Raw genomic sequence first — 23,833 nt, forward strand, 5'->3', positions numbered from 1 at the left:
TTTGTTTGCTTTTTTGTTACCTATAACAAGAGTAATTATTTAGGCCACTACCTGTACTTTGTAATTCTACTTGAGCAATATTCTTTTAAAATAAACTAACCCTTACTTGACTACAAAAGTAGGCAACCAACGTCTATCTAATAAAATATGAATGAATAAATAAATAAATGAATTAGTTGATGGATGGCTGAATAAATTAATAAATTAATTAGTTACTGAAAGAATGAATGTTGTGCTTTTACGCTGAAAAGTCCTGACCGGAAGTCCTAAACTCAATAAAGATGGCGGAGCAGCGACGAGGCGTTTAGCTCGTGATGTAACGCCGTTTAATCGAAACAAATGACTGATTTATCTCATCCTTTAACTTCGTGTGTCACTTAATCAAAGGTATGTATCTATAGCAATCATGGCAAAAGCAGATGCACATTAAAACAAGTGTATTTTTGGCTTTTGTGGTTCGGAAGCGTCGACAGGCAGTGGCTCTGCAGAACAAAATGGCTCCTGGCACTAATTTCGCTTTATTTTACGACAGTATTCCTTCAGTGTAGTATGTCGCTTTTGTCCTATTCAGACTATAGCAGTTTATCTATCCTACCTTCAATTTCATTCATTACTGGCCAAATGAGCTCTTTTTTGAGTTGTGAAAAGGCAACGACAGGAAAGGCGTTGGCACTGTATTGCTCCGAAATGTGATAATAAATATTGCATTATTTAGATGAATAATATAAATATATTAAATGGCATTGTAATTAAAAACTAAACTTAACGAATAGATAATTAAACATATGAATTAAATTAAAGACTACAGTCTCTCTTGTTGTGTCTTTGGTCCACTTGAGACAGTAGTATTTGACAGCTAATGTGAACTAGCGGCTGTAAGTGCAGTCAGTGTGAAAGGGGGGACTGGTTATGTAACGAGAAAGGGTTGTAGTTTGAGGGATTGTTTTTGGCGTGTGGTGTGTCTGCTGCTGGTAAACCTGCTTTTGTTGTGTTAATCTGAAAATGTATCGTGTTTTTCTTGTACATTTTCTGGACGATGGTAAGTTTGTGAAACTTCACGTAGGCATCATCAGAACTGACAACAGATTTGGACCACCCCAGGTACATTTTGGTGTGTGGTTGTGTGATGTCCTTGGTGTTTGGCATAAGATAAATGTAGCCTTTGCTTCTCTTTGAACCAAGTTCCCCGCACAACCATGCCACAAAATGACACCATCTCAAATAACAAAGGCACATCATTTTATCTGTAATAGTTTTTCTGCTTTTCACCTCACAGCTTGGCTGTGCATACAGAAAGCTATTTCCCGTCCTCGCTTTGCTTGGAGTCCAGCGGCCCCTTCTCCGTAGCTCTGCGGCTGGCTCACATTGAGACCCAGGCACAGATTGTCCTGCGACAGCTTGCTGGTCTTACCACCGTTGCCCCCAGCAGACTCTTCACCGCGTTTGACCCCCCGCGAGCCGTTCTGACTCTGAGCACCAACTCAAACCATAAACATTTCACAGACACTCGGCTGACCATGTACCACCACCACCAGCCGCAGGGCCCTCAGGGCTTCCCCGGTGGGCCCCGACCCCAGACCCAGCCTCCGGTTCGGCCCCCAGCAGACATGATGCCTCCCGTTGGGGCCTACCAGTTCCCTCGCCCCACACAGCTGCCCGACGAGCTGGAGTCAGCACTGTCTATACGGGGCTCTAGGGACATGGACCACCGCCTCATTGAACACTTAAATCGGCTGAAGCAGCACCAGAGCCAGACCTCTGCTCCCGGCATGAGTCAACAACACGGAAACTATGGCACCAACCTCTGCGACACGCAGCCCAAACAGCAATCCGTAGACTGGTCCAATTATGAGCCTCCCACTAAACTGTTCGCGCAGCACCCAGGGGGGCATACCGGCACAGGTTTATCAAACTGGAACCCTTCTATGAGTGACTCTTCTGTGCCCTCTCAGAGGGCAGAGGGGGGGCGGGGCTTCTACACTCCGGAGAGCGCAGGAACTATTCTGGCCAGTTTTGGACTTTCTAACGAGGATCTGGAGGCGCTCAGTCATTACCCGGATGACCAGCTGACTCCGGACACTCTGCCCTTCATCCTACGGGACTTGCAGATCCACAAAAACCCCAAAGCTTCACACTCACCCGATGTGCCCAGCCTTCTATCTGTCACTCAGACTGAGGGCAGAGTTATTGACTATGGCCATGCCAGTCAGGCAAAGGATGAAAATGGGCCCCCAAAAACATTCAAAAAAGAGCCCATTTCCACTGAGAGGACAGTGAAAATGTTCCCCTCGCCTGCCCCAAAGCTGGAGGCAAATGTGGGGAGGCAGGTTCGCCTGGAGCCGGCCGAGCCAATCAAACATGGAGACCGAGACTATCGACGCCGGAGCAGCGAACATCAGTCACCGCCTCCACGAGACTTCTCTACAGCTGCAAAACCACGACATCAAGACCGCGACTACAGACTAGAACAGCCCAAGCCTAGAGCTTCAGCTGAGAAGAGGAGTGGGGAGGCGACTGTGCCAAAACCACACCCTCCTCCCAGTGTGAAATCTCCTCGTACCGGGCTCAAAGCTCCCAGCAACAAGAAGCTTCCCACACCCACCATGATGAGCGATTTCTCTGGGGTGCCTCCCAAGGTCTACCCTCACACCTGCTCCTTGTGCGACATGCAGTGTGATCAGGAACAGGTGAGTGCTTAACAACGCAGTGTCTCAATCACTGAGGTGAATCTGGTTTCAGACTCGAGGGCCCTTGGCAAATGTTATGGTACGGATGCCAGATGTTTTTGTAAAGTATAACAATTATTGTCAACTTTTTTTAAAAAGTCAGACTTGTAAATGACACAATTACATGAAAGACAAAACAGCCCTTGGCCTTGTTTTGTGTGTAACAGCAAAAGCAGTAAAATGGCAACACCAAAAAACAGCAGGTTTTTGGGAGGTTTGGGGAAGTGACAGTATGTAGGCAGTTTAGTTAAATCAAAAGTATCAACCAGATACTAATCAATACTAAAACTAGTATTGCAACCAGATACTACCAGATGCTCTTATCTGAACAGTTTTAAAATAAGCTTTATCATGACTACACAAAGGAAGACTCATTTGGTTAACACATGTAGTGTTTTATTATTTTGTTTTTTTTAGGACTGGGTACTAACTATAATATGAATGTTTTTTGTTGTTTTGTTGTTTTTTTCCGGACTTAAATTTTTGGAAAATACCCAGTGTTTTCAGGTTAAAATGATTTTTTAAAGCAATGATGTAGGTCAAATTTAGTCATTTTTTAAAAAAGTTCCTTGGTTTCTAAACATTGTAAACAGAATCCTATTCACAGTAAAGGTTGTATTTGCACTCAAAAGTGTGTTAACGTGAATCTTCATAATAATGCATGACTTATTTTGTGGATAGTGATTAAATCAATGTGTTTTATTTTTGTTTTGGTGTAATTAAAAGCAGTGGCCTTCATCATTTCAATTTCTGTACATCCCAGTTTGTGCAAGAACAAAAGTGCCTTATGCCTCAGTAGTGTTAATTGTGAAGGAGGAAGTATCGATTTGAGTGTGATCTGTGAACTGTGGTCAGCACTGGTGTCTGTTTTTCTCCTCAGGAGTGGATCGGACATTTGGAGACTGTGAACCACACCGCGGCCTGCAGACACCTGCGCACAAAGTGAGGCCTCTACAGACTATTAAACACAAACTGGACTTGTCTCTGTCCATTCAGCTAATGTAGAGCTACAGACCAGATATTAAGTTATACCACAACCTTATAGCAATATATCCAACACTGTTGCTAATTTAGTTTTTTACCAGTGTTTTATATTACAGAGCTATGAGATAGTATCTCAAGTTAAATATTTCTGGAAATCCTGTAAATACAAGTTAGCTAATACTTCAGTGATGTGCTGTGTGCTAACTGCTCTTGCATCTCTCTGAAGGTATCCCGACTGGAAGCCAAAACTGCCAAGGTTAGTCTCGCTCATAAAAAGGTGATGTAATCTCAGCTTTAAATACTGTCTTTAAACTTGTGCATGAACGGTCATTCACTTAAAATTAAATTTGTGTTCATGCTCATTTTGCTTTGTCATTTTCACTTATTTTGATTTGATAAAGTGTTGAGCATGTTTTATACCATAATTAAGTAATAAACTTGGCCAAATAAGTCAGGAAAATTGAGTGAGCAACCTTCTGTGGAACAGAACTGGCTAGTGCATGGATTTAGTTTATTTGTTACCGCAATTGTACTACAAACAATTAACCAGCCACAGGTTGTTAATTGTTCCATTCCTAGTATTAATTATAATTATTTCCTTGTGAAGCCGTGACTATGGAAAGCGGCAGCCTGCCGGACATTCTGGCTCTCGCTCAGCCTCCTGGTCTCCCCCTCCGCCCCCTGAGAAACACAGAGGAATCTCTTACAAGGTCCGGGGCAAAGCTTACAATCCTCACCACATCCCCAGGCACCATCCATACCACACCAAAGGTACTTTTACTTGTCCAACCAGTATGTTTATTTTGGGGCTGATACCAACATAAGGGGCCTTGGATTATATTTAGTGATGTAATAATAAATTGTAAATCAAATCAGTGTGATTATAAAATTTAGGTTTGGTGCCATTTTGAGTTGGGTTTATTTAAGATACATTTACTGTTAATCAGCCTCTTTAGAGTCAATTTTAAAGACAGGAGGTAGGCCTCATTTTTTTTTTTTGCATGATACTCTTTTCTAGCTTGTCATTCAAGAAAACAACCTAATAGAAGCGGCTAGCCTAAATGTGTGTGTCTCGTGGTAATTGACCATTCATGCTATTCACATGTGAATGCGTGTCCAGTAACATTTATACAGCCACTAGTCACTTTACAATTGGCCAATGTTAGCTACTGTAGGCTACCACACGTAATTGTCTAAGCGCTAACCAATGAAGAACGAAAAGTCGCAATACATTTACAACTCCCCGATCCCAAGTCATCAGTAATAAGATTCCTTGTAGACCTGATTCACAATGTTTCTGTAAAAAAGAATATAATCCAGCATGTTGACAGCTACAGCTGTGTCTGCTCTCTCCTCCACAGACTTTGTTAAAAAACAAGCTACATTTTTTATTTTATTTATCTTTATTTATACAAGGAGAGCCCAATGAGAGTACCAGGCTTTTTCATGAGCACTCTGTTAAAATACATTGCAATAAAAATCAAAACAACACAAAACTGCATAGGTCCATTTAAAACATTAAAAACAGGTGCAGGTGTTAATCACCAGATTAAAATCCATTAGTGACACCACAATATCCAGTTTCGCATGTTATTCAAATCTATTCCATTTTTGGGAGGCCAAATGGCCAAAAGCTTTTGTTCACCCATTTCAGTTCTAGTGATTGTTTAAATCTAAAAGCTGGCTGCACGAGATCTTGTATAGAAAAGTTTTCAGGCAGTCTATCAAGTGTAGTCCCTTTTATAAATACATTTTAAACATTGTTGTTCTCTTCTGACAGATAGTGATGGCAAACCTACTTTTTCATAGCGTGTACAGGCATGGGTTTTAAAGTCATCACCTGTTATGAAATATGATTTTGTCGCTGGCCTGAACTCTGCTGAAGTTAATTAATTCCATAGTCTGAAGTTTAGTTCAAACACAAGAACATTTAAACCAGCGCTCAAAGTGCTGCCTCAGAGTGCACAGGTGTAAACAAGAGCACGTGACTCTGGGGCTGCTTTCAGGTGCAGTACGGCGTCACAGACAGACAGACAGACAGACAAACTACTCCACAGGTAAATATTCATGTGGTGCCACATATTGGTACATTTATCTGTATATAAATTTGATTAAATGGCTTTCATAGATGATGAGTTGTTTGAAGGTGTCATAGTTGACCCATATAAATCCTTATAATCTACAAGAATAGCTGACTAATACAAATTTTGGTCAACAGCAGTAAGGAGTTATTGAGTGAGTTGGCTGAAGATTTGGTGTTTTTATATTTTTGGTATATAAAAAGACAGATTAATCTTGGTACTTTTTATCTGTACAAATAAGTGTTTTTGCCTTAACTCCTGTACAGCTGTTGTATTGTGAGTGCAGTCTACGGTCCGATACATAGATAGTTTTGAGTATTTAGAGTTTTTGCCATGCCCCCTCGACTCGGCAGGACATGTCTTTAGTCGACTACAGCCCCTAAACAGCATATGTGTTGGCCTTTTTAAAAACCTATGTGAATCAAGTAGTAGTAAATATTTCTATTCTTTCATAGTTCTATTTTTAGCTTAATGGGAAAAACACACACCCTGTAAATAGGAGTTCATAGGAGTCGTTTAAATTCTTCCTTTTATAATGAGCCAAAAACCGGTTTGAATCATGTGACTCCTCGTAAAAATGCAGGAAGCGAGAAGTCCAAACATGTCAAGTACGGAAACAAACTCAGGTAAAAAGCCACTTGTGTTAATCTAATTGAAAACCAAATGAACCTTTTGGACTTGAAATCTTAAATTGGAGTAGAGTGCTGATAATAGTGTTTTGTTAATATACAGGTATTGAAAATGTACCTTTTTTGTATGTCAACATTACATGTACAAGTATAAGAACGTGGTGCTTTTCCATTCTTTCATGCTATGGAATAAACATATTAAAGTCGAGTAAATGCATTACATAAATATGTAGGATTGTAGCCAAAGCTAATTTACATCCATGGACGTATGCCAGTCACATAACCCACACAATCCTGTTCTGTGGATTGCATCAGCCAAAAAGATATTTGTGTAAAATCTGTCAACTGGACAAAAAGTTGTAGGAGTGAAGGCACAATTATATCAAATTAACTACCTTTTTTAAATTCTTTCACTTCAGATGTTGACGCTCGGTTCGAGCGGCAGCCTTCTCGTGGAGGAACACACTTTGGCCGATACTCCTTCAGAGAATACGTGGAGAAGAAAGAACTGGCTGGTTTGTTTACTTTAATTGTAGCCCTTGAAAACATTTTAATGCATTTTAAAGTTGCCTAATATAGCATACAGCAAAAAGTCATTGTGCATTTCAACTTAAGTGATTGTTTGAGAAGTGTACTAACAATGGAATTAAAAACATCCAAGAGTCAGATTCTTTACATTGCAGTGACAGTTGTTAAATGTCATGCGATACTGCCCATCTTTATTTTGAAATAAGATTGTTTATTGATTTAATAATTAAATTTTTACATGTTTTGCTCCTCTTGTGTTTTGAATTCTCAGGTGCATCGCGCACTTATCTGAAGCGGCCACATCTCGACAAGCGTTACTCAAGCCTTAAAGGGGATGTTACGAAGAAGACGACACTTATTAAAGCAAAGACCAGCTTAAAGCCAAGCCATGGGCCCACCAGACTGGTTAGTATCATTATGGGCCTGAGTGAAATTTAATTAAGACACTATTTCAAACTTCAGTTAGAAATCACAAAGGCCTTAGTCCTTTATGTAATATAATTTGTGCAGATAATATAAAATGTCAAATCTCCATGGGAAGTTGTGTATAAAACCTCTATCTGTAGTGATAGGTTCACCCTTTTAACCTATATCACAGTTCAAAAGAGAAGAGAAGACAAGAGAGATTATTTTGTCTCAATATTGAGGAGAAAGGACGGGGAGGCAAAAACCTTCAGTTACAACCTCCGTACCCCTTCTGAAGTCTCCCGCCTTTCAACTCCTTTTATTAAAGTTAGGAACCCTAGTTACAAACACATACACTGCTGCTCTGAAGGGTGCAAGGGGGGGGCAGCATATACTTTGCAAGCAGTGTAAAAACATATGATGAAATTCACAGAGAAATATATTCTGTTTTTGCATTTCCAGAAGGTCACTCTTCCCCTTCGCACAAACATCCTCCCATGATGTTTCTGTTTTAGGTTTCACAGTGACCTTCTTCCCGTGGGATCCTGCACTTTCAAAAGACATTTCCTGCAAGACTCAAGAACAAACATTAGTGCAGATTACATAGTTTACATAGTTGAATATAATGATTATAATAAAGAGTGAACATTACAGTACCTTTAAAATGAACAGTGAGATAACATAATATAACTTGAATATATATTTTGAATCCATCATGTAGCTAAGACTCCAGGGCTAATCTGGCCTTTCTCTGCAGAGTTTGCATGTTCTCTCTGTGTCTGGGTGGGTTTTCTCAGGGCACTCTCACACTCAGGGGTTTTTCTCGATCAAGCCAAAATATGCAAAAACAAATCAAATCCTTGAGCTAAGGTAGCCCTAGCCAACACCTAGCTCAAGGTAGTTCTGTGAGTGCTGTACAGCAGCAGCTCACTGCTCCTGACAGGTTGCCTCAGAGGGATTAATAAAGTATGTTTTATCTATCTCCTTTAGTTTGGAAGTTGATAACATTCTTCTCTCAAATATAAAAATATATTTAAATATGGTTACATGGGTTTTGAGACAAACCACAATAAAATATTCTTTTTTTATGACCAGTCTAGAAGTGACTTTTATATTATTGTAATTTTAGGCTGAAGAGGGTCCACCAGCTAAAAAGAAGAAGGCGGTTGTGCCGGTGGCCGCTCATGGTCCTGAGTGTCTGGTGTATCTAATGCACATCCCCAAAGAGGCTACAGAGCAGGAGGTGATCAACCTGGCAGGATCCTTTGGTCCGATCAACAATGTACTCCTGATGCCCTCCCCCGATGAAGAGGAGGGCTGGGGTCAACAGGTAAAGTGAGAGCTAAAGACTGTATCTAATGCAGGAGTTTTTTATTAACACAGATGTCATATTATGCAAAATCAGCCTTCTTATGAGTTATGAACATTGTTATAACGGTGTTCCCTTAATTCATGCATGTTTGAAAAATCTTGTATTTCCTCCGTCTGGGGCTTGGCCTTGAGTGCTCATAAAATGTATTTTCACCTATCCCTCGATCCCTTCCCACATTCCTAAAGTAACTTGCATTTATTCAAAAACCTACATATAAGGTTCAAAAATGGTGTGCAGCCATTTTTTCAAATAAAGCCATGCAAGTGAAAATCCGCTGCTAACTACTGTGAAATGCGATGAGAGACGGGCTTTTATCTATTCTGCATTTTTAACAGGGAGTCAATTGCCACATTTCTTTTAAACAGTCCTGAGCGATTTAGTAAAAATGCTAAATGGTAATCTATGGTCTTTATATTTTAATAGCAAACACTACATAAACAGCATAATATGTCTTCTTTAATTTCCTTAATCTTTTCCAGGCCTCAGTGTGCATGATGAAGGCAGAGGATGCTCAGACTTTTGCCAGCGCTCCAAACCTGCTGATCAGAGACAGGGTTATCACGGCAACAGTCGCTATGGTAAATAAAATTAAGTAGCTTAAGTGCTAGCGGCATGATTAAAAAGGATAATGCTATATAGTAAGCTCTGGAGGGACGGTCTGCTGTGATTGGTCATTTGAAGTGATGAAGGTTATAATTTAGGTTAGTAAATAGGTTATGGTTTAGGCTAGGGAAATAGTTTGGGTTACCGTATTTTCCGCACTATAAGGCGCATCGGAATATAAGGCGCACCTTCAATGAATGGCCTATTTTAAAACAAATTCCATATATAGGGCGCACCGCATTATAAGGCGCATAGAATATAAACTACTATAGTAGCTGGGGTTGTGTTACGCATCCACGCGATGGAGCTGCGCTGAAGGGAATGTCAGATAAGTCAGTCAAACTCACAAAACAAGTTAATGCATTCACAATATAGTAACTCTTGAAAAAGTGCAAAGTAATAACAATAACTCAACGTTGTTCAAACGTTAATGTCCATATTCACAATATCTCCCAGCCTTGTTTAGTTGTAAACACGTGAAAGAAACACTAAAGCCTCACTTTTTCAGTTCATTCCTCATTCACGAATCCATCGAGTTCTTCCTCTTCAGTGTCTGAGTTGAACAGTTGGTCGAGCTCATTCAAAGTGCCCGATTCCGTCTCATCAAAATCGCCATTATCCGTGTCGCTGCTGTTGTCTAACAGTTCAGTGACATTTCCTCCCTCCGTGAAACTCGGACCACAGTTGAGACTGATATATCAGCCCAGGCATCCGCAATCCATTGGCAGATTGTGGCATATATCGCCCGGCGCTGTCTCCCCGTTATCCCTATAGCGTCGGATCCTGTCGTTGCAGATACAGCGGGTTGCGGACTTTCCAGCAGCGTAACTCCGCGTCGTGCTCTCATGTAAATTCAAACGGTGTCTCAAAGCGGAGACACGGGGCTATCTAAATATTTTACCGTCATTACGGTAATCTGCCTCTGTTGTCCTGAAGGTGACGAATGAGAGCGCGGGGCTGCGGGTATTTTCCCAGTCATTTATTCGACGCGTAAAAGAAAAAATACGGATGGATGTGTAAAATAGAAGTAGTTGTGTGGAAAAAATGCAGCAAATTCTGATACTTCGTTTAACATGATTTTTATGGCTAAAAAAGAATAAAAGTCTAGGTCTAGGTGAGCTATACTGGCCCATAGTGTGCTCAGTCCTTAAAGGGTTATTACCGCTATTACTTCAGCGACGCCTCCTGATTACGGGTGTCATAATTGACCAATATTGATTCATATATAAGGCGCACCGGATTATAAGGCGCACTGTGGGTTTTTGAAAAAATTAAAGGCTTTTAGGTGCGCCTTATAGTGCGGAAAATACGGTAGTTAAGGTGTTAGCTGAGCTACTTAATAGCCTTCTCATCTTACAGCATACGTTTAGGCCCTCTTTCATAGGGGACTAACATTACTGCTAAGGTTGAAAGATATGAGATGGTTAAAATATGACATTACAACAGTTTGTAGCTTTGTGGGGGTTGTGCACAAAATTCTTATTGGCAGACAAAAATTCCTAAATTCTGTGGCCCTTAGATGACACATCCAGGATACAAAGTTTTTCATCCTGACCCCATAACCATACAGTTGCTTGAAATGATGAAACAGAAATAAAATTATTTTTAGAGCTGCCTCAGAAATGAAATGGTGAAACATATTGATTTGAAAAAAGTAATTTGTTTTCACATACAAGATCTGGATTCTTTTATATTGGGTCTTTTAAGTCAATCAAAATCAATCATATATTGGTATCCAAATATAATGGAATCATTGGCACTCTTATTACTTACTTTTGGGAGCTGCTAAGTAGTTGGTAACAGCATATGCATTTGCTCAGCCTGCCTGTGCTGGGACATGAAACTCTAAAAGTGCATGCCTCTTTTTTTTGTGTAAAGTTTATAATTGTGTGTATTTCCATAGAATCCTGAGGAGCAGCCTTCCAATGCAGACCGGTGAGGCACAATTTCAAAATACAAAATTGACTTGACTGATCACATTGAGCTGTTCACATTCAAGCCTATTTATAATTTAGTAATACTATGCTTCATTATTTCCTTTCAGTTCTATAAAGCCTGAACAAGGTATGGCATTTCCCTGCATTGTTTGTTAGTAGTGTCTGCATTGTCAGTCTCTTAATTTATTTGTATGCATCTCTCTACCACAGGAAGTAGTGCGGATCATCCCTCTGAAAAGAAGGTATTTGTCCTTTACTTTTTTCCATAATATTCAAGTAGATCAAATAAAATGAATTGTAATTATAGATTTCACAATTGTATAACAGTTCAGTTTATTAACAACCATGAGTCTAAATAAATATATTAAAACTTACAAAAATGAAAGTCCAATTGATTGATTGACATATATTGTGTAACAAGCTTCAGTGAACCAGGTTTTCAGATTTTTATTTTTTCCCTGCTTGACATAGTCAGATTTGGGCAGGTTACCAGTACTTGAACAATACCTCCTTTTTGGTACCAATACCTTAACCATTCTTACTTTGATCTTTTCCTGTATTAATAATTATCTAGAATGACAAATAAGAATTGCAATGTTCATAAACTCCATTGAATGCCATTGATGAAAAACTGAACTAGTTTGCATCACTCATTTGTAGTAACAATACCTTGTAACTTTCTCTAGTATTCTCACAGCACTGAACACGCATAACAAGTTATCAGACGAAAACTTGTTTTCAGTACCTGTTTTTAGTACCAATTTACCGATTGATGCACCTAAAAGTGGACTAAGAATAATCCCAACAAGAAATGTGACAGCTATACTAAATGTTGTGTTGTGGACAGAAGGGGGTGGTGTTGATCGAGGAGCTCCCTGACAGAGGATGGACTGAAGAGCACCTCAAAGCCCTCGCAGAGCCTTTTGGATATCCAGACGACATCATTATAGCCAAGCAGATCGGAAAGGTACTTATTTGAAAGATGATTATTTATGTTTTTTGTACTATGTGGACATCACCATCAGAAACATCAGAATTACGTTTTATGCGTGTACTAAGTAAAGCTGTAAACCGTTTTATAATTGAATATTTTTTTGCAGCTCATTTATTTACGGTGTTAAACGGCAGATTTACACTCCTTAAAGCAGACAGATTATACAAAATTTACTTTTCACTATTAGTGTAATAGTTGTTTCTAAAGATCGAATGATATATGCCAATACAGGTTTAGAATTTGGACGAGCTGATTTGCCAGTATGTTTGGGCTGATTTTGATTATTTTCTCCAAATTCAGTCATTCAAATTTATTACAAGCTCACCGATAGGCATTTTTTAAACAACAAACCTATGAGAGCAGTGTATAACATTTAGTGCAGCTATCTGTTCTTAAAGTGTTAAAATAAAGCTTTGTGCATATTTTCTTTGCAACAAATTGACCAAAACAAAATATCAGCCTATGCTGGAGTTTTAAGGCTGATAGCCGATACCCTAAAAAGTTCAAATATCGGCCAGTCTATATATCGGTCTATCTCTCGTTGTTTTCCCTTCTCATTTGCCCTCTCAAAGTTGTTTTTGGAGTGAATTGTGCATGTTTGAGACATCATGATTTTCAAGACATCATTGTTCCAATCGTCCCCTGTTTTCACCATAACCAGCATAAGCCCACTGCTCTGTACTTAGAAAACTGTGCTACCCAATGGCAGCTGACATTGAGGTAAATGTGATCTAACACGGAAGTCAGTGGACTTGTTTCTTTTCTTAAGTCGTTTTAGATGGTAGCTAAGCCAATAAAGCCACTGTAACAATGTAGAACTATTTTATGTTTCAGGCCCTTCTGCTAATGCCAGATGTGGAGACAGCTCGAGAGATGGTGAAAGTTCACACATTCAGTCCAGCTTCAATCAACGAGCACAAAGTGACAGTGAAAAATGTGTACAGAAACATTGGCATGCACACACCGGTAAGAAGTTATGTTTAAAAGGAAGTGACATCACTACTGTACTGTACATAATCTATTTAAACAATCTTAAACTGTCTCTAAACAGGTGGCGTTGTACAACCTTCTGATGCATGGGGTAGATGGAGCGGTAAGGTCAAAGTTCACTTTAAATGACCATTAGTTAAATAATATAAGATCTTCTGTTATATATATTTCTCCAATTAATTACCCTAAACTGCCACAAAAAAACACATTTTTTGAATCATGGAAACAAAATGCAATGCAGTGCCACTAGTAAAATAAAAAAAAAAAACTTTTAAAACTTGAATCACAATATTATGTTTGGTGTTTTTTTTAATGTCCTCTAAATGGTTGCGTTAAATGATGTGATATGAAGTGCTATGCAAGGTTATTGGAGTTATATTTTAAAAACATTTTCTGGGCAATTTTTAAAAAAAGTTTAAATCTGTCTAACATCACAAATGTTGTCAGAAATGTGCTATTTGATCTCATTCCAAATATCGTTTCCGTTGTTGTATTTATTTTTTGTCAAGGACCAAACTTATTACAAATACATTAATCTTACAAAAGAGAAGATGAACTCCATATTTAGCTACTGCTACTTTCCCTCTGCAGTCCCTGGGCAGGTGAACACATTTTAAAAAATACCCCTTGCATTACAATTTCATTACAAGACTAACTCATCTTTAACATTAGCAGTACAATAAAATAAAATGTCGCCACTTTCAATATATTGTTTACTAAAATCTGGACAAATATTAAAAATTATGTGCAAATAGTTGTCATTGACGGTACACTGTTTTTCAGACAAAGACTCCAGGTGTGGTTTGGAGCATGCTCCTTGTAGTTTCCAATGTGCCTCAATCTCCATCCAGTGCTTCCATTGTGCACAAACTGGTCAGCCGCATCGGGACAGTTTTCAACACTCTAGCAGTCAACAATATGGTAAAGAATTTTTCATCAATTTATCAATCTTTGAGTTGTTTTATTAATTGGAATGACACCACCAGAAAGAAAAGTGCCTTTGCCAGTAATGGCATTTTAGTACTTTTTGAATAAAATGTATGTGGCTTCATTTTCTATCATTTGCATTTTCCAAACAAAAACACCTAGTGACAAGTGTCAGTTAAACAATGGGTTCTTAGAGTTAAGTTTTGTGTTAGCATTACCAAATATAATGAATTTCACCCAGAGGCGGACTCGTCTATCACCCTGGCTGAAGTCACTGAGGTGGTTGGAAAGTTCCTCGGTGGCAAGGCTCCGGGGGTGGATGGGATCCATCCTGAGTACCTTAAGTCTCTGGATGTTTTGGCTGACATGTCGCTGCAAAATCGCGTGGCATTTGGGGACAGTACCGCTGGACTGGCAGACCGGGGTGGTGGTCCCTCTGTTTAAGAAGGAGGACCGGAGGGTGTGTTCCAGTTACAGGGGAATGGCACTCCTCAGCCTCCCCAGTAAGGCCTATTCCATGGTATGGAAGTATGGGGTCCGGGTCCTTTGCGAAGGGCTTTCCGGTCCCTGTATAACCAGCAGGAGCTGCCACATTGCGGGCAGTAAGTCAAACCAGTTCCCAGTGCATGTTGGACTCCGCCAGGGCTGCTCTTTGTCACCAGTTCATTTCATCGTATTTATGGACAGAATTCTTAGGCACAGCCATGGGCCAGAGTGGGTCCGGTTCGGGAACCACAGGATCTCAACTGCTGTTTGCAGATGATTATGTCCTGATGGCTTCATCAAGCCAGAACCTGTAGCAGGCACTGGGGCGGTTTGCAGCAGAGTGTGAAGCGTTTGGGATGAGAATCAGCTCCTCCAAATCCGAGGCCATGGTTCTTGACCAGAAAAAGGTGGGCTGTTCCATCTTTAAACATCCTGTCATATATTGTCTTTTGTTTCAGGTGATCTGTGAGATGGCCACAGCTCCTTTGGCCACTGCGGTCTACAGACATTATCTAAAGTTCCCCTGTATGATCCAGAACAGCCCTCTGGTGTTTTCACGCAAACCGGACCCCAAAACTCCAGTCAAAGTCATCCCCGCCTTCCTCGAAACAGACAAAGTAAGCAAGTTTTAATGAGTAAATGACAAACTGTAAATGAAGAGGTATCATTATTGTTGGTCAAATTATTATTCTTGACATCTCTAATTAAAAAGCAACTATTTCCCATCCTATTGGAGGATAATTGTTGAGCTAACTGTGGCAAATAAAATGGTTTAAATAAGTTTATCCATTCCAGGAGGTGCCTGAAGATAATAAGGAGCTCCCAACTGTTGCAGAGGTCAAGCAAACTGAAATCATTTCAAATCCAGAGCCCAAAGAGGAGATACAAGCTGTGGACATAAAGTGTGAAAAGACAGAAGAACGGGTGGATGCTGAGAAGGCAAATACTGTAGAAAAACCAACAACCACCACTTTCACCACCACTGTCAAAGAAGAGCCCACAGAGACACAAACAGATGATGTGGTTAAAAGTGAGTCGAAAGAAGGCAGAGTGACTGAAGAAGCAGCAGCAGAGCAGGAACAGACCAGTGAAATGGCCCCCAAAGAAAATGGGGCTGAAGTTCAAACTGTAGAAGAGGCAAAACTACCTGCAACCACTGAGGGAGGGGCTGTGACCCAAGACACAACCAGTGAAGAGAAACTCCCCAAGGTAAATTGATTATACTCAGTATATTATTGAATTTCAAAACGAGATCTCACAAGATCAAATTGTGCACACATAAGGAAAAAAAATCTTACAAGATAATTTTACTCATGCTGCTTACATTTGGTTTAAACCAAAGAGGGTTAATACTACTGACTACTGCACCTCTTGGTTTACTGGGATTCCCTGCTTTGTGGCATAAAGTATTTTCAATATTATCGTCTATCATCTAATATTCCTCTGTAGCAATGTAACATGCTTCAAAATGTGTTATCATGACTGGCCTAACTACCAGTCAAAAGTTTGAACACACTTTTTCATGTTTGTTTCTTTATTTGCAAGATTATTTACTTTGTAGATTATCTTTGAAGGCATCAAAACTGAATTGACATGTGGGATGTAGTAAACAAAAAATCTCCTCAAAAGGTTGTTTCTTTGGCCACCCTTTGCTTTGATCACTGCTTTGCACTTTTGGCATTTCTTAACCCTGACAGTTGTGAAGTGAAACTCATTTCAGGAGACTTCAAGTTTATTGAGATTAGGCCAAGGTTTTTCAGCACTCCTCCAAGGTTCTCTCCTTCAGAGGGCTCACTCTGAGCCCCGGCTCCACCCCCTGCTCCAGCCGCACACAGAGGAGCGCGGCGGACAAGTGTTTCCATATACAAGCTTCTTTTATGTTTAGAGGAAAGATATTTCAGAGAAATTGCATTGTACCAGCCCCCATGTCACAGGAGAGGGCCTACAGCCTGCACATGTTAGTTAAGTCATCTAAAAGTTTTCACCGCAACTCTGAGTGAAAATATGAGGCAACCCCAATGGGCAGCCGAGACTGCAACAGTCTGCTTTGGTGCTGTACTAGATGTAATAAATCGGACTGATGGGCTTGGACTGTGCAAGGGTCTAGTTGTATTTTAGTTCAGTCAAACGAGAGGACAGGTGGTTCAGCAAGAGGAGTTTGCCTGTTTGTGTCACACGTTTCATTAAGCACATGGTCATATGCCCAAAGCATCAGCTCAGACACATTTCAGCCCCATGCAGATGGACTTTATAAAGGACTGTCTGTGTCTGCTTCTCTCCTTTTTAAAATTTTAATTCAGTCTTTATTCACATTACAGAATCCGAATCTCATGTTAGCCTGCCCCTTTCCCTCTGTGCTGCACAAAGCATGAAACCCACAGAGAATATGGTTTATTTGAAACATATTGTTAATAATAAGGAAAATAACTAAATAAAACAGCATTTACAATGTCAAATTATTGATATCGTTGAAAATTCCATTATCGTGCATCACTAACTACAACTAAAATATTTTGTTGACCTATAACTTTTTTCTACATAATTCCACTCATTTTCCATCTTAGATTTGATGTCTTCCAGGATATATCCAAACTTTTGACTGGTAGTGTATTATGTCAAAATCTCGTCTGGTCTCGTTTCATGAGGGCACAGTCTTGTCTCACTTTGCGGGAATTGTGTCTCATCTCTTTTAGAATGTCTAGTGTATATCTGTAAAACTCTGAAAATGATCATAAATGGGTGGTATTTTGGACTGTGGTTAATTGTACATTCACATTTTATGCACCTCAACCATGACATTTACAGGCACATTTTAGATGGATTAAAACATTTTGATCCGTGTTGCTTTCACTAAACTCAATCTGGATTGTGTGACAGGCATTTAATGTTATAGTTCTGTAATTTTTGCCATTAGATGTCATCAGTTTGCATTTTTACATTTTACAGGCCATCTCCACTGAAGGAGAAACTCAAGTGAAAGCATCCAGGCCCTCAGCTCCATCTGGACAAAAACAAACATCTAGGGAAAAAAGCAAAGATCCAGTAAAAAACAGCCATCACAGTAGCAGTAGCAGCAGAGAAGAGGAGAGGAAGAGAACAGATAGAGAGAGGAGAGAGAGAGAGTCCCGTGATCGAGAAAGGAGGGAGAGAGAACGCAGCCGAAAAGACAGAGATTATGATGAAAGAAGCAAGAGGGACTATGAGAGGGAGAGAAGATTAGATCCTAGGAGGGAAGATGTGAGGAGAGATGAGATGAAGAGGGAGGAATCCAGGAGAGAGGAGATGAAGAGGGCATGGAGGAGGGAGTGGGAGAGGAGGGAAGGAAAGAGGAAACCCTATGTAGAGGCGGACTACCGGAGAAGCGATGGCAGCAGACGATCGCATCACAGAGATGATAGACACAAGAGCTCCAGCGAGAGAAGGACGGTGAGGAACTAACAAACCTGATCTAAGAATCCACCTGGTGAAGTTCTACTACATGTTTAAAATAAAAGAATATCAGAATAAAGTCTTGGCATAAAAATCTTTAAAGATGTCAACCAATCCAAGAAAATTTGCTACATCGGTTCAGAAACAATGTTGAATTCATTAAGTTTAAAGGTCCTATATTATGCAGAATTGACTCTTGTTACGTCCTCAAAAACGTACCCAAACATGGCTTAAAGCTCACAACATCCTAAGTTTTGTTTGATTCACACATGTTTGAGTAACGCTTTATTATTGGTCTGTCTACATCTCCAAAGCTCAAAATACTCTGTTCCACCTTGTGATGTCATGAAACGGTAGTTTTCAAGTTAACAGCTTTACTCTAGAACTCTACCAAACAAAAGGTAAGAGTGTTTTCAGAAGAACTTAACCTAAAATATGCAGGGTTCGTGTGTGAATGAAACAAAACACAACTCCAGGTATGTTTTTGATGAGGAAACATAACATAGATCATAGAATAGCATAATATAGGCCCTTAACTTAAAATATATACCGTATATAATTTTTTTTTTTTTTTTTTTTTTTCTTGAAAATGTCTGTGTAATCTTTGTCATCCAGGTTTGATCCATAGATTTTACTGTTGGCTTTTACTATCAACTGGACAAAAAGTTGTAGGAGTGAAGACATTTCGCTGCTTATCCAAGCCACTTCAGTTCTGGTCTCATTGCTGGTGGACACTGCCTTATATCTATCTGAACGGAGGGGCTAACTACACTGAAACTGGAAACGGCCTACAACTTTTTATCCAGTTGACCGATTTTTCTTTTGGCTTTTTTGGCAATTTACTTCACCAGGAACGTGTCCAGACTTTTTTCTCTGGGGTGGCACGAGTCTATTAGGCAATATTTTTTGCCAATTTAATAGTTTGACATTTTTTGTGAATAAATCAATATAAAAAGACTTCTTCCCTGGACATATGAAACACGTCTGACTAAACTTGTATTCGTGCTGGGTTATTCAAATTGAAGTGTTTTTAGATCCACCCAAATATAATTTTAAATCATAATACTGTATATTTTTACTCTTAGGTTGAGGAGGACTTCCCCTTTAGTCTGAGCGACTTTGTGACGGTGGACGAAGTGGGTGACGTCGACAATGAAGCCCCAGACTCTCTGGCAGAGACAGAGACTGGACCTGGGTCTGAACCTGGACTAGAAACCCAGACAGAAGAGAGTCCAGAGTCTGGACCACCACTGGAGACCGAGGAGAAGGTGAGAATATTTACAGTAATATGCCACTTTAACTTAAAGGAGAAGTTTTTTGCAAAATTTGTTTTTTTGAGCTTTTAATCCTCTAATTGGTTCCCCTTCTCAATTACCCACTCAAAGTTGCAGTCAGACTGGAAGATTTGTACCATTAATACCTGGTCTGATCTTAATTCTGTTTCTTAATCCCTAAACTTGCATAGATTGACAGTGGTGCTTCTGGGGTGGTATTCCATGTAAATGGTTTAAAAGAATCACTGTTCTTATCTATGTGTAAATTGATTTGAATTCTGTTCTTTTGCAGATCCAGGATGTTTCTGTGGAGGATATGAGCACTGAAGAACCAGAGAAGACTGGGACAAGGGAAACGGAAGTAAAGCCTGAGCAGATGTCAGAGGAGACGACTAAAGAAACCAGTGTCGTAGATGGTAAGTTAAATTACAGTTAAAGGTGTACATTGGAGGAAGTTTTCTACAATTGGGTATTAAAGTTATATAAAACATTAATTATAGGTGCTTTTATTGCTCAAAATGCCTTGCAAAAATATGCATCCTTACTGTGAGTGAGTCGCCTTTCTACAGATCTGACCTGTAACTTAGCCTGATGGGATCACTTGTCAATTTTGCTGCTAAACTAAAGAAAAGCAATACAATCTCCATGGAGACAAGCAGGTGACAGGCCCTGCACACGAAAAGTTACATAGACCACATTTAAGATGAATAATTTTTCATTTTTTTAACATCTGCATATTTGCATTTACAACTTATTGCATTTTAGGGTAGATTTGGTAAGGAAAATAAAGACTTCAATCCTTTTACTTTTCACCAGCAGGGGGCAGAACACACCAAATGAAAGTGTTGTGTGCACAGATATTACACGAGCATGAAAAAAAACAATACCATTTTTTTTGTGATTATTCTTGTGAATAGTAAACAATTTATATATTTCTTTTACAGCAGAAATGACAGAAGCAGATCAGCCAGAGGAGGGTGATAAGAGTGAGATCACAGAGGAGCCATGTCCATCTGCTGCAGAAGAAACCAGTGAAACAAACCAGGATGAACCTCCAAACCCAATGAAAGATGAAACACAGCAGGTAAAGATGTGTTTTCAAAACAAAATAAAATTATTTGAATTCTGTATATTAACCTTAATGTGCTTTTAATATCTTTGTTATTTTGACAGGTTTCTAGATAAAACATATTTAATGATACTATATTAAAGGTCCTATATATTACACAAAATGGATTCTTGTGAGCCACAAGCCATGCTAAAATGTTACCTCATCACAAACATACCTGGAGTTGTGTTTTGTTTCATTCAGGCATGTTTGAGTAATCCAGCATTATTAGGATGTTTGCATGTAACATTTAAATAAGGCCATGAAGGTGATTGGCAGGAAAGTGTTTCCTTCTCTGCAGGACATTTTTCAAAACTGAGCTCGCTCAGGCCAGATGAATTGTTGGGAACCTCTTTCACCTGTTACATGGTGAATATTAAATTCTTCAGTGAGGCAGGCGCTATCGAGGGTATAACTTTAAGAGTAACAGATATAAACTCTCATTTGTGCCAACTTCTGCATTCTTTAAAAAATCTTCTCAACAAAGGGGCTTTTAAGTCACTTTATATCCAGTGTGCTTCAACATCTGTGAAATTTTAATGTGTTGACCTTATGGTTATATTTGTACAATGGGGCTGATGCAATAATTTGGACACTTGGTGTAGTGGACATGATGGACAGTGGACATTAATAAGAGTCTTAATACAAGACACTTGTACTCTTTAGATGAGCCTTGGCTGTTTTTGTCTGACTGTAGTATGACATGAGTGTTACTGTTTTAAGATGCAGGAAATGAGCCCAAGACAAATTTCCCTGTGGGGATAATAAAATCTTAAATCTTAAAATGCTCTGCTCCAACTTGTGATGTCATGTAGTGGTCGTTTCAAGTTAACGGCTGCCTTTTATCTTTTGTCTAGTAGAGATTCCAGGGCTGAAATTAACCAAATAATGCTAGAGAAACTGTAAGGAGTTTGAACACATAGTGGAGCACTTCCTGTATCACCACTTGACATCACAAGGTGGAATAGTGTTTTTTCTGTTTGAGAGAAGAACTCAGCCTAAATATGCAAGATTTGTGTGTTAAACATGTGTGAATGAAACAAAACATAACTCCAGGTCTGTTTGTGGTGAGGAAACTACATTATAACATAGATCAGAAAATGGCACAATACAGGTCCTTTAATAAAATGTCAAGATACAATATTTACTCATTGGCAATGTCAGAGTGAACAAAAACTACATTAAGAAATATGCATGCTTAAAACACCAGGGTAAAACAATTTAAATCGAGATAAAAAAAAAAAAAAAAAAAACATTTCAAATACAGTTTTGTGTAAACTTAAATTAATATAAATCGGTTTATTGATGTATATTGCATAAATATTCTCAGGTCACTGCCACATTCCTGGAGGAGGAGAAAGTGGCCACAACAGAAAATGACATAGAGGAGAAACAAGAAACAGATGCAACTACTGCTCCCTCTGCTGGTATGGATTGTAACTGTCTTGTTTCCTTTTTTCTGTACATTTTTATAGCTAAACGAAGGTTAGGACTGCCGTTGCACAGCCAACACGCTCATTCCAAATCTTTGTTTGTGTCGCATACTGCTTTCTTCTTGCTTTGTGATAAAATTGTTTAGAATTGGATGCAGACCGAATGCAAATCAGTTACCTTAGCAATTATCAATTTAAAACCAAACATTTTTGTTACTTATTATAGGAAGCTGGAACCTGTAAAGAGCAGCTCTCATGGTGAATTGTAGCTCAATATGAATGGCAAAGTTAAACAGAGAATAGACATACTCTCTCCGTAGTCATAGGCACACAATGACTAAATGATCCAGGAATCGTATTCCCTGTTTTTCAGCAGAACCCGAAGCATCTGAAAATGGTGAAAAAGACGCAACAGAAAATGCTCAGAAAAACAACACCCTGCCTCCATTTGACCCCAGCAGCTCAGTTGGTGAGAACTGATGTACTGGTTTATTTTACTGCATAATCATAGTATAGTATATAAGTGTTCATCTTTAAAAGACTTCTGAGCAGCACCAGAAGAACTTCTTAACACTAATTAAGTACTGATATAGTATGACCTGGTAATGATGGACTGAAAGTTGGTCCTAGTTTAGTTTTGGCTAAGGCTTTGTGTATTGCTGGTTTAGATGCACTTAAGTCCTGGTTCAACCAGTTTGATTGAACTGGCAATCAAATATGGGTTAGACTATTTTCCCTTGTATCAAACTTCTTTTGCACAGCCCTAGGAAACATGTTGAATAATTGTTAACATGAGTGAGAATATGTAAGAATGTTAAAAAGTGTATCTAAATGTATTTCACATGACTGACATCTGTGGCCTTATCTTTGTGTATTGTAGGTTTGGAGTATCTGGTGCCTATGTCGGGTTTCTTCTGTAAAGTTTGCACTCGCTTCTTCACCGGGACAAAAGACGCTCAGATCGGCCACAGCAAAACTTTAAAACATTACGAAAACTTACAGGTGGGTTCATATGACAGGTTGGACTGTTCATTTCACAGAAACATAATTCTATTTAAGATTCTGCAATAAATACATTTTTCCCATTTGGTCAAGTTCATAATTTTACATCCTGGTTGAGCAGCAGATATGACATACAATAGTTTATCAATGACCACACAACAAGTTGATGGAATTTGTTTATGGTACAGCAAGAAATGGGCGAGCCCTGGCCTTCAGGGGCCCTAAGCAGATTTTGCCTTTCAGACCCTCGCAACGTCAGTGCCACATACTCACTAGTGATCAGTTGTTAATGATTTACATTCCACAAAATGAAGACAATTTTTTGATATTTTTTCCTAATTACTGGTGCATTTTAATGTGCGCCAGTGGGCTTACATTTATTAGTATTTATGTTATAAAATGCAGAATTGGCCAATTAGCCAGTTGTACTCAACTATCCTTACTTCAAAAAGAGTATCCAAAACTTTTACTCAAGTATGAGTACTGTAACTAACAAAGGCAGAGGTATTCTGTTCTTAGAACTCAACTTCCAGTACTTTTGTACTTTTTCCTCAAAATGCCTCTTAACTGATTTAAAGCTATGATATTCATCACAGGTACTAACGCACCAAACCAAGTCAAAATTGGGGAAAAAAACCTGAAAACCTGCCATACGCACTCCAGTTAATACCAATAAATTGCTTGTTTTGCAGAAATTCTTGACATCGTCGTCCACCTCCGCTGATGAAGCTGGCTCTACCTGAGTTCACAGGACTATATTTTGTACAAAGACTTTGCCATTCCCTTCATTTGCAGTATTTTATTTTGAAAGGATTCACAACTGCTGTATTGGTTACATGTGCTTTATTTTGTAAATAACTGACCAACTGGTGTAGTATGTCCACAGACTATTTAATATCAATAAATGAGCAGTTTGGAATCAGAA

At 39.2% G+C, this 23,833-nt stretch overlaps 1 protein-coding gene across 6 annotated transcripts; it reads left to right on the forward strand.

The window, feature by feature from the left end:
• The first annotated feature begins 262 nt into the window (after window positions 1-262).
• Window positions 263-23,833, forward strand: znf638 (zinc finger protein 638). Of its 6 annotated transcripts, none has more exons than XM_055222822.1 (27): window positions 263-387; window positions 1,277-2,687; window positions 3,607-3,668; window positions 3,937-3,966; window positions 4,318-4,481; window positions 5,717-5,767; window positions 6,840-6,935; window positions 7,220-7,353; window positions 8,483-8,683; window positions 9,205-9,303; window positions 11,232-11,263; window positions 11,373-11,392; window positions 11,476-11,507; window positions 12,113-12,232; window positions 13,094-13,225; window positions 13,311-13,352; window positions 14,033-14,170; window positions 15,121-15,279; window positions 15,458-15,871; window positions 17,609-18,088; window positions 19,177-19,359; window positions 19,658-19,781; window positions 20,310-20,449; window positions 21,804-21,900; window positions 22,280-22,375; window positions 22,787-22,908; window positions 23,601-23,833. In XM_055222822.1, the coding sequence occupies exons 2-27, from the start codon at window positions 1,518-1,520 to the stop codon at window positions 23,649-23,651; spliced, it is 4,389 nt and encodes a 1,462-aa protein (XP_055078797.1). In that variant the 5' UTR covers window positions 263-387; window positions 1,277-1,517; the 3' UTR covers window positions 23,652-23,833. The 6 variants fall into 6 exon arrangements, with proteins under 6 accessions (XP_055078797.1, XP_055078804.1, XP_055078807.1 ...); XM_055222829.1 differs by having other exon boundaries at window positions 281-387; window positions 22,283-22,375; XM_055222832.1 differs by having other exon boundaries at window positions 281-387; window positions 20,313-20,449.

The sequence above is a fragment of the Periophthalmus magnuspinnatus genome, chromosome 1 (genome assembly GCF_009829125.3).
Source record: "Periophthalmus magnuspinnatus isolate fPerMag1 chromosome 1, fPerMag1.2.pri, whole genome shotgun sequence".
NCBI lineage: Eukaryota > Metazoa > Chordata > Actinopteri > Gobiiformes > Gobiidae > Periophthalmus > Periophthalmus magnuspinnatus.